Below are 10,886 nucleotides of genomic sequence, written 5' to 3' on the forward strand. Positions count from 1 at the left end.
AATATACTCCCTCCATTTCGAAATGTTTGACACCGTTGACTTTTCAAGTATATGTTTGACCGTTCGTCTTATTAAAAAAATTTAAGTAATTATTAATTCTTTTCCTATCATTTGATTCGTTGTTAAATATATTTTTATATAGGCCTATAATTTTACATATTTCACAAAAGTTTTTGAATAAGACGAACGGTCAAATATGTGCTAAAAAGTTAACGGTGTCAAACATTTTGAAACGGAGGGAGTACCCCGTTGAAAAGATAGGTGCACCTTGTCTGCAAAAAATATTTTCCCAGTAATGTCGATTTGAGCAAATTTTAAAGCAATCCAGTTGAGCACATTATGTTAGTCATGCTCCTCTTTAAATTTATTTTACCTAACTTCTGATTTGACATCTGGCGTACAGTACAACCGTGAACAGTAGAAGATTAAATCCAGTTGACAACGAAAGCTTAGCTAGCACTACTTTCAGCGAAGCACACATAAAGCATCGATCATATCCATATCATATCCCTCCATCGATCACAGGCTCACATCTCGTCTTTAACCACTCTGTTACTTGCAGCAGCATTGCGTGCTCCTGATTTGACAGGGTAAGAAGCCTCCATCGCGATGCCACACAGCCCATTCGAGTCTGACGACACACCACGCTGCATTCTGATGTACCCTCTCTCGCCCCAATCCTCGCCCCACGAGTTCTTGACGATCCAGTACTTGGTGCCGTCTCGAGTTATATCGTAACCGACAGCGGCAACACCATGGTCGAGATCCGTGCCGCATTCTCCGGTGAAGACACCCTAGTTTGATTATTCCCAAGTGATATATATATATGATGGTATTAGTATCTTTAAGTATAATTAGACACACGCACACTGAATATGTGTAGATCATGTGTCGAACTGTTGATTAATTTCAGACATATCGTGTAGCTAGGTTGTTGGTCATGTTGTTAATTACCTCCGAATAGAACTGGAAATCTTGGCCGCTAGCCTCTACTGCAACAGCCACAGGCTGGTTTGCGACTGCTTTCTGTAGAGCCGACTCGTCATTGGCAGGAACGTCCTCGTAGCCATCAATCGTTACATCGTGAGAGCTTGCCTGCAACATAAACACCAGATGGCAAATTTTCAGTTTGTATTCAGACTAACTTCATTTTAGTCCTAAAACAAGTGTTTATTAACCATGCATCTTTCTTTACTCGGAGCAGATCTTTTTTCATGATAAACATTTATGTTTCCTCCGAACGCTTTGCGCAAAAATTAAGTTATTTTTTTCTTCAAATTCAACATTGATTTTTTTTAGTATAGTTAACATAAATATAATTTTTCATGAGATTTCACCATGCAATTACCTTTGCCTTGTTACACCTCCCCTGCTCCGCTCTATATGGGTAGTTGGACTCAGTGGTGATCCCTCCGTTCCTCTTGATGAACTGGAACGCGTAGTCCATGAGCCCGCCGTCACAGCCCTGGTTATCACTGGTGTCGCAGTCCACCAGCTCCTGCTCCGACAGCGTCACCAACCTCCCCGTCTTGATCTTGTTCACTCCCTCCACCGCCGCCACCGCCGAGAACGCCCAGCAGCTCCCTTAAAATCACACCAATAAGAGCCGAGTGACTAGCACACATGTGCACGAAGTAAATGGGACATTTAACTTTGTGCCACTTTTGAGATGTGGCCATTAAGGATTTGTCACTTGTTGTATATGACATGTGGCTCTCATGTGTCTATAACATGTGGGTTCAGTGGCAAATCCTTTATCGCCACTCGTAAGAGTGGCAAATAGTTAATTATTTCCGAAGTAAATATAAGATCTTTTGCCATAAACTATATGCTTAATTATATGGATAGATAAAATATTCTGAGAAAAAAGTGTAGCCAACAGTAAAAAACCATTTGGAAAAAAAATCGTATTTTCACTTATGCAAGAAATTATTTAAAAATCTAACTGAATTTAAATATATTTTGAGTTTTGGACTAAATTTAAGAATAATTAGAAAAAAATCCAAAAATTTCGTGTTAACAGGGATTCCAAAATTTTGGAAACCGAAATTTTAAATCCTGTTAGAAAATAATGTGCCGTAATAATCTAATGATTTTGCATAATTTGTACTATATCTATCCATATGTTTTTTTTACTGCATTTGGCTTTTTCCATAGAAATGTTATATGCTTTTTAGAACGAGAAAAAAATGTTCACGCTTTTTTACCGCATTGGCCTTGATCCTTGATGCCGGTGACGGCGCCGCGCTCGCGCCAGTCGACCGCGGGCGGCAGGTTATCCTCGTCCTCTCCGCCGTACCGGAAGGAGCCCCCCTCGCCGCCGCGGCCGCCGCTCAGGCTGCGGTGGTGGCGCGCCCTGGAGCCCGCGTAGGTGCGGCGGAACTCGTCCGTCGTCATGTCGGCGAACTTGTTCAGCGCCAGCCTGAACGGCCGGCCGCCCCTCCTGTTCGCCTCGTGGATGTACCTCGCGTTCTCCACGAACACGTTGAACCGCCGGCGAGCCTCGCCGTCGTCGTTGCCAACGCCTCCTGATGCCGCCGGCCGCGACACGGTGTACCGGCTCCGCCACCGCTCGTACAGCGCCCGCAGGCTCTCCTCCGACGAGAGGTCGCTCTCCGTGAACGGGATAGCCCTCGCCGGGGCTGCCGCCGCCGCAGCCAACGCCACCGCCGCCGCCGCGACCAGGAAGCACCTCAGCATTTCGCACGGTTTTCACCTAAAATACAAGCTAGCTGACTTTATTCAGTTGAGTGAGCTGAAATGAACTTTTTTGGAAATGTGAAGTTATATTGATAGAGCAGAAAAAAAATTACAAGATTACAACCCTAGAAAGATCGTAACCAAGAAAAAGAAAAAATATATCACCACCCAGACACCAACAGCGCCAACACACAGGTCCGGGGGAATGGTAGCTATAGCACACCGACTTTATTCAGTTCAATGAGCTGAAACGAAACTGGAACTTGAGCGATATATATAGGCGAAGATATGATAAGAGTTGTAGCGTGAGGCGGCAAAACGCCACTTGAGCAGTGAAGGGGAAGCTGATCGATGAGCATGTGGAGAGGAGAGGTCAGAGATAGATGGCGGGAGAGGTGGGAGATGGCGGGAAGTTAGAAACAAACTTTTTGGAGGTTGGCGATCATGATCATATGCATGGCCGGATAAGTTTGGGGGAGAAGAAAAAAAGGGAAGGAATTAAAGCGGAGGCTACCTTGTGCATGTTACATGATTGGTTGGTTTTCTTGCTGGGGGATTGATCAGATCATGCATGGCGGATTGATTAGATCGGAGTACTTGTTGCGGTTAAGGCCATGTTTCGTTCCAACGCAAAAACTTTTCATCCTGTCACCTCGAATATTTGGACATATGCACGGAGTATTAAATATAGAAAAAAAAACTAATTACGCAGATTGCGTGTAAATTATGAGACAGATCTTTTAAGCCTAATTACTACATGATTTGACAATGTTGTGCTACAGTAAACATTTGCTAATGATGGATTAATTAGACTTAATAAAATCGTCTTACCGTTTACAGGCAGAATCTATAATTTGTTTTATTGTCAATTAGTCCACGTTTAATACTTTAAAGAGTAAATTACGTTTAGGGCCACCTTTTATTACCAAAGTTTCACTTTGAACCTCACTTTAATATATTTTTTCACTTTGGGCTAGGAAACTTTACCTTTCTTTCACTTTGGACCACCCCATAAACTTTTTAGGAATACATAAAAGACTTTTCCAACTTTAAACATATCAACAACCCGTAACCCGGTAATCTTTTCCGACTTACGTAGGTAATTCTTTACAACATTATAGAGTAAATACAACTAAAGAAGGTGGTCCAAAGTGCACCAAAGGTAATCTTACCTGGTCCAAAGTGAAAATATGAGCTAGAGGATAGCCCAAAGTAAAATTTTGGTAATAAAAGGTGGACCAAAGTGCAATTAACTCTACTTTAAATGTGTGTCCGTATATCCGATGTGAAATGCCAAAACTTTTCACGAGGGCCTAAATTAATTGATGATCTAGTTGATCGGTTTCAGAATGTGACATATATATGGTCACTTGCTGGTAAATAATTGATTTGTCGTGTCTGTTTTACTCACATTTTTTCAGTTTGGAAAGATGGGATAAACATGTACGGCAATGCATTTATGAGTGTGGTGCTCCCGCTAGCCGTTTTTTGTAAAGGGCCTTTTAGTACCTGCGGCCGGCGCAACAGAATATCTGAATTTTCGAAACTTCAATTGTTGTACATATAAGTAGGGGACTATATTACATCTATCGATAGTTTTTCTTCTAATAATTTGCTAAGTACAAATAATTGTAATATAATTACATTTTAACTCGTAATTGTAACATAACTCAACTGTATGTAATTGTTATAAACCCTGTGGTAGCGCGTGCTGCTCTAGGGAAGAGAGGTCACATGATTGAATCGTCTAGTTACAATGTAATTAATCGTACTAGTTGCACTATAATATATTTACATTTGACAAATTTGTGAGTAAAATTTGTTGACATATATATAGAAAATTCGTATAGAGGGTCTCTAGTTACGGTTAAGGTTAAGACTAACGAACAATCGCGCGCATCCCTGTAGTCATTTCTTAAGAGGACTTGAATCCCATTATACAAGAGCACTTCTCAAATTTCAGCTGCCTAGCATTTCACCAAACTTGAAAAGCTGTCCATATGCTCTTTATTTATAAGTATGGAATATGACAAATCCTTTGTTGAATCCAGAAGAATGGACAACCCACATATACTTATCAACTTTGGGCACTGTAGGAAGGCAACATATCCTATGCACACAGGCCCTCACGTGTACACACGTGCACACCAACTAAAAAATGTCACCAAAAAATCTAGAAAAAATCATACACATACTTTCAATTGTATTACACCTAGGGTTAAAATCTTAACGTCAAATTCATTATATTTTAGCCGTAACAAAAAAAAACAAAAAATCTGACAGTTTTAAGGTTACAATGTTGTCAGAATTTTATCTTTTTTGTTATTCTCTATGTAGAATGAATTTGAAGGTGCGACTTTGCACGTAGATATAATACTATTAAAAGTACATGTATGAATTTTCCTAGAATTTTTTGTGATAATTTTTAGTTGGTGTACACGGTGTGTACACGCGAGAGCCTCTGTGTTTAGGATACGCTCCCCTGTAGGAAAGCTAGTAAATTATTTATTTTCTTTATCAAACTACTATATATATATATATATCAGATAGTAAACCAAAATAGAAAAAACGGTGTCATTTGTTATATTACTATATATATATCTATCGTATCGAAAGAATTTAATTTAAAATTGGGAATTCCTAAAAAACTGTAGTACTAAGTTTTTTAGGTAAAAGAACTTTTGAATTTAATATAATTATAGTTTTAAAGTAATTATAATGTAATTGCATGGTAACTATAGTATGATCATAATTACTGACATGCAATTTTTTAATATACTTTTTGGAAAAAAAAAACTTTCCATTAACTTATAGAGTCAGCTAAATCGCTTGTCACCAGGCTCTATGCCTTCCGACATGCCATCCCAGGAGAGATTGGCTTGCTGAGAGCACTTACATCCTAATGCCGCCCGAGCATGCGCCACACAATTTCAAGAATGGGGACATTGTCCCCGGGACAATATACAATTGAAAAATCAGAAAAAAAAAAACCCGCTTCTAATCTCCCTTTGGAGTTCATATATGACACCCATTGGCAAGAGATTGAAGGATGAGCCTTCCACCGTTAATTATCTTCAAAAGAATTGAGCGTGTCTCAACTATCACTTTTGTTTCCCATTTCACTTGCAGATTTAGTCTCCTTCATTCTTGCCAATACTTCAGTTTGGAAAGCATCCATCATATGCTAAAGTTTACCTGCCCCTGCCGTCACCACCTCTCCCTGGTGATTTCTGATGACAAACCCCCAACCTCATCAAAAGCTCCATCAGAGTTAATTAACCTTCAGGACATCTGCCCCGGGCTTCTTCCACGTCGTTGTCGTTAATTTGTTGCCCCTGTAACCCTATTCATTATTGTCTTTTGTCGACAACGCCACCCATTCATCCGCTTGTGCCGCAACTATGTATGCTAACTCGGCTGGGGGACCTCCTTCACCATCTCTGACTCGATTTCTTTCATTCCATCGTGCCACAAAAGCAGCATCACCTTCGTCTTCTCTGTTTCTCGTATTTCACAAATGGTCTCCATGACTCCTTTTTCCTTTTGACTGTAGCGCAAGATTTCCTCCAAGTGATTGAAGGTTCAGAGTTTGCCATGCTAGCTTCACATGTTTACATTTGAAGAACAGGTGGATGGCATCTTGATTGAATATGTTATATAAAAGTTATAATATAGTCATAGTGTAGTTACGGTGTAATTGAATTATAATTGTGGCGCAATTCCTAGGCTTGGACCTTTTCTTCTTTTTTTTTTGTTGGGCCGGGGGGAATAAGTCCACCCACGAATATTCATATTCTTCTTTTTTTTGGCGAAACTAGAGGTGATCATAGGCGGATCTGTAGGTCCCCGGACAACCAAAAAAATCCCCGCCCAAGGCCCATCAAGGTATAGATTTTGTAAAAAAAAAATAAAGAGAAAAGGAAAGTACTTCCTCCATTACAAAATATAAGTTAAGTTGGTACGAGATTTAACATATCCCAGTACTATAAATCTTGATAGGTATTGTTCATACTTATAGTGCTAAGATATGCCACATCCCGTACTAGCTAGTGTTTACACCTAAATTTGGCACCTAGGTTCAAAATAAGGAAATTTGTCAAGATTTGGGAAAGTCATCGATTTCCCCCACAGGGCCGGTCTGACCGCCAAGTATGGGCCGGTTAGACCGCAGCTTAAGGGCCGGTCTGACCGGCGGCATGTGGCCGGTTTGACCGACGACATGTGGCTGGTCAGACTGGCAGAGTCCGAGCCCGAGTCTGTTTTCATCGGGTCTTGGATTTCCTTGCTCGAAAATGTATGTTTCGGGTTTCCTTTGGTTTCTACTCCGAGTTGGACGTGGAGGAGGACCTGTAGGAGGAAAGACCAACACCTATATAAGGGACAAGGCCGGTTCAATTGTAATATACAACACACAATCTACATACAAGCTATTGAATCGCTTTTTTAAATATTGCATCTACTTTTCACATGTTTCTAGTTTAGTTCATCCATCTTTGTCGATTTGCACCGTAAATTGTCCGCCTTCGCTGCGACAGGGCGAAATCCTTTGTGGGTTTGTCCCGTAAACCTTTCGTTTGCACACGAGACGGGTAGTTATCCATCATTCTATCTAAATTGGCTTCGCTAGCCGGTTTAATTTATCAAAACCCATCTTAGTCTAGCTTTTTGCTAGGTTGGGGTGGTTGGCGACTCCATATCACCGCAAGGCGTTTAGGTGCCTCGATCGTGATTGTCTTCTTACCAAAAAAAGATACCAACAGCTAGGTTAACTTGTTTTGGGATAGAGGGAGTAAGAAACACACAGCCGAAACAATCAAACTTAACGCGGCACAATGTCTAGCATCAATTCTTTTCCGCCACAAGAACGGTGTGAATACTCATTGTCAACTTCGCTTGATTGCTTCTGGCTTCTCCCGTTCTCCGGCTCTCCACTCTACTCTCCCGGCTACCTACCTTGCACGATTGGTGTGTGCAGCGACTGCGAGTCCGCAACTCCGCCTCTCTTTCTCTATCTCTGGCCTCAGGTGCTCAGCACCGCAACAACACCGGCAGCCCGCGGCCGGCGTGGGGCATGCAGCGACCTGCGTGGCAGCGCTGACGATGCGGTGCGTCGGCTGGCAACGGCGACGAGCAGGGCTGTGGCCAGCAGTGGTAGGTATTTAGGTCTTCTCCTTGTGCTCCTTTTTCAATTTTTCAGTTTGAACTCTTGTGAATTGTGCATTTTTGGGTTTATTTTATCCTCTATACTTGTATTGTACATATTAGCGTCATCACATTTGCAGTGTATAGAATTTTTTTCTCTAAGTCAGATCACCCAGACCATAAATCCTAGATACGCCACTAGGGGTGATTATATTAAATAAAAGATTGAGAATAGATCAGTTTGGTTTACCCAGCATAAAATTCGGTAAAAAAAAAAGACTCCACATCTTGGAATGTCGTAAGAAATGCAAACAGACGAGCACAGCCACAATGCTGATGAACTCCGGCACACATAAAAGCATATGAACAAGTATAGATCACCATCTCCGTCCCTCTAACAGAGTAGGCAACCGATGCCACCAACAGAGTTGGTCACCTGGACACCAAATCCAGCGATGCTGATTTGATCGGCAACTTGGTAGACAAGACTTTATAGGCCTTTGTTGGAGACCTCGCGAATGAAGTAGCCACCAACAAAGAGATAGAAAATGCAAAAGGCTCTAAACAAACCTGAATTCATAAACACCGTGGAAAGAAAACCTAACCTGACTTATTATATTGATTTCTAAACACTTTATTAAAACGCTAAAAATATATTGCAAACGGACAAGAGACACCCCTCCCTCCCTTCTGCCTCATGTTCGTCGAGGACACCAGAGGTGGAGGAGGGGGCCGGAAGGAGCCGCACGTAACGTCGCTGGTCCTTGATATTCAAATATGAGTGTTATAATGGAATTTAAACTAGAACCTGAAATTTGCACTGTGATATATATAAGATTATGAGTATAAAGTGGGTTTACAACATTTGCTATATATGAACTGAATTGGAAATATTGTCCTGCATCTTATTCTATAACAGTACTATAACTGCCTATTATTAATTATCTAGAGTCATTCATCTGCAACAGCAACCAACAACTTGCCCACATTCCTCCCAGAAAACATGCCAATGAGAGCCTCCGATGCCTTCTCGATGCCCTTGACAACATCCTGCAAGACGGTCACCTTACCTTCCTTTAGGTACCTAGCCATCTCATCCTCAAACATCGGGTATAAGCCGAAGTGGTTGAATACGGCAAATCCCTCCACCCGGATGGTCTTGGATAGGATCTGTATCACGTTGTGCACCCCCTCGGGCTCCTGCAGGTTGTACTGTGAAATCATCCCACACACCACCACTCGACCACCACGCCGCATGTTGACCAGCGCCGCATCCAGTGTCGCACCGCCGACATTGTCAAAGTAGATGTCGATTCCATCTGGGAAGCACCGCCGGAGAGCACCGGTAAGATCGTTGCCCTCTTTCTTGTAGTTGAATGCATCGTGAAAGCCAAACTTGGTCTTGAGAAGGGTGACCTTCTCGTCGGAGCCAGCGCTTCCAACCACATAGCAGCCGGCAATCTTTGCAAGCTGCCCAACAATCTGGCCGACAGCACCAGATGCCGCCGACACAAAGACGGTCTCTCCTTTCTTGGGCTTGCCGACCTCAAAGAATGCGGCATATGCTGTTAGACCAGTCACACCTACATGGTCAATTAACATCACATATCATCTGAAATTAGTACAAAGAAAAGAGAAAAGATGTAACCAAACCGATCTTCTTGTCTACCGAGAACTGATGTGTCCGTCCATGCACAAGAATTGACTCACCGAGAACACCGGTGTAGTAGGAGAGTGGTAGATCAGGATGGTTGATCTTGTGCAGTGTCTCCGGTTGGGTGATGAGGCTGTACTCCTCCCAACCACACAGTCCCCACACGAGGTCGCCAGCAGCGAACACCGGGTGCGTCGAGTCGACCACCTTGCTCACACCGAAATTAACCATGGCCTGTCAATCCCACCATCACCAGCACAAGTCAGCCCAATTTTTCTCTCAAAATAATATAACAAAGTCAGTGCAAAGTCTTCATGTAGAAGACACTGTACCCCCCCCCCCCCTCTTTTTTAAAAAGGCGAGTTTCACCCAGGGATTGAAATTTCAGTAATTTCTAACCCCCTAGCAAGCAATAACCATCTCGACCGAAATTTTAGGGTTTTCCAAATTTATGTGATATTTTCTGAAAATATATTTGAATTAAGTAGGAGTTTGTTAAAATTTCAAATAATTTCATGTAACAAAAGTCTGAAATTCACGAAAATTATGAAATTTTGGTGGTTTCCAAAACCGTGAACCCAAGGCTCACTACCATCATTGTATATAACTTTTTGACTTCTTTGTATTTTTCATGTGTGGTTTGGATCATAAGTTTTATCCAGATAAGCTTATAGGATTATAAAAATATTTTACGATACAAATCTATGCTTACAATTTTTTATCTTTTATGTACCAAAAAAAGATTTCAAAAGTTTTATAAAGGTGTCATATATATAGGAGAATTTATTAATTTTTGACAAGAACAAGTACTTATCTATGTACCTCTCCTAACACGAAGTCTTCGGCTATCTCCGCGGTAGCATCGTCGTGCTTAGTCATGCGACCGCGCATCCACGGGTCGCACGAAAGGTAGATGTTCTTCACCATCACCGCTGGTGCCATCGTTCCAAGAGGCACGCGTGGCATCACGGTGGAGGATACCACCTCCATATCATCTACTATAGGGTACCCAGCCGTCACGTACCTCCTTAGCACCACCTTCCTGTTCCTCACCATCTTCATCCCATAGCCATCGACGCCTCCTCCATCCATTGCTGGTTTAGATTCTTGTAAAACCTGGCTAAGCAACCCACCTCTAAGTTCAAGCTGGGGGAGTGCAAGCTTAGCACTCACGATTGGGTTTAAATAGATGAGGTTTACAGTTTGAATGACCAAACCTCTGTCACTCATGACGCTCGATCGGTAAGAATGGAGAATGAGTAATTAATTGATCCCTCCAATCAATCATAAATAAGTGTTGTTTTAAACTTTGCAAAGTCATCAGGAGATAACTTAATTTGATCACTTAATTCATTTGTATAAATCCAAAACGAATTGTGTGTAAACTAAT

General features: G+C 41.8%; 2 protein-coding genes across 5 annotated transcripts; both read right to left on the bottom strand.

Annotated features, from left to right (window-relative positions):
* Positions 1–284: 284 nt before the first annotated feature.
* LOC127753665 (cysteine endopeptidase RepA) lies at positions 285–3,020 on the bottom strand. Of its 4 annotated transcripts, none has more exons than XM_052279083.1 (5): positions 2,866–3,020; positions 2,208–2,728; positions 1,349–1,584; positions 955–1,095; positions 285–794 (listed from the first exon to the last, which is right to left on the bottom strand). In XM_052279083.1, the coding sequence occupies exons 2-5, from the start codon at positions 2,698–2,700 to the stop codon at positions 528–530; spliced, it is 1,137 nt and encodes a 378-aa protein (XP_052135043.1). In that variant the 5' UTR covers positions 2,701–2,728; positions 2,866–3,020; the 3' UTR covers positions 285–527. The 4 variants fall into 4 exon arrangements, with proteins under 4 accessions (XP_052135043.1, XP_052135041.1, XP_052135040.1 ...); XM_052279081.1 differs by having other exon boundaries at positions 2,208–2,716; positions 2,825–3,020; XM_052279080.1 differs by having other exon boundaries at positions 2,208–2,716; positions 2,814–3,020.
* A 5,590-nt stretch (positions 3,021–8,610) lies between these two features.
* Positions 8,611–10,636, bottom strand: LOC127755099 (2-alkenal reductase (NADP(+)-dependent)-like). Its single transcript, XM_052280736.1, has 3 exons — positions 10,319–10,636; positions 9,553–9,730; positions 8,611–9,425 (listed from the first exon to the last, which is right to left on the bottom strand). The coding sequence occupies exons 1-3, from the start codon at positions 10,586–10,588 to the stop codon at positions 8,794–8,796; spliced, it is 1,080 nt and encodes a 359-aa protein (XP_052136696.1). The 5' UTR covers positions 10,589–10,636; the 3' UTR covers positions 8,611–8,793.
* Between the last annotated feature and the right edge of the window lie 250 nt (positions 10,637–10,886).

This window comes from Oryza glaberrima, chromosome 11 (assembly GCF_000147395.1).
Source record: "Oryza glaberrima chromosome 11, OglaRS2, whole genome shotgun sequence".
NCBI lineage: Eukaryota > Viridiplantae > Streptophyta > Magnoliopsida > Poales > Poaceae > Oryza > Oryza glaberrima.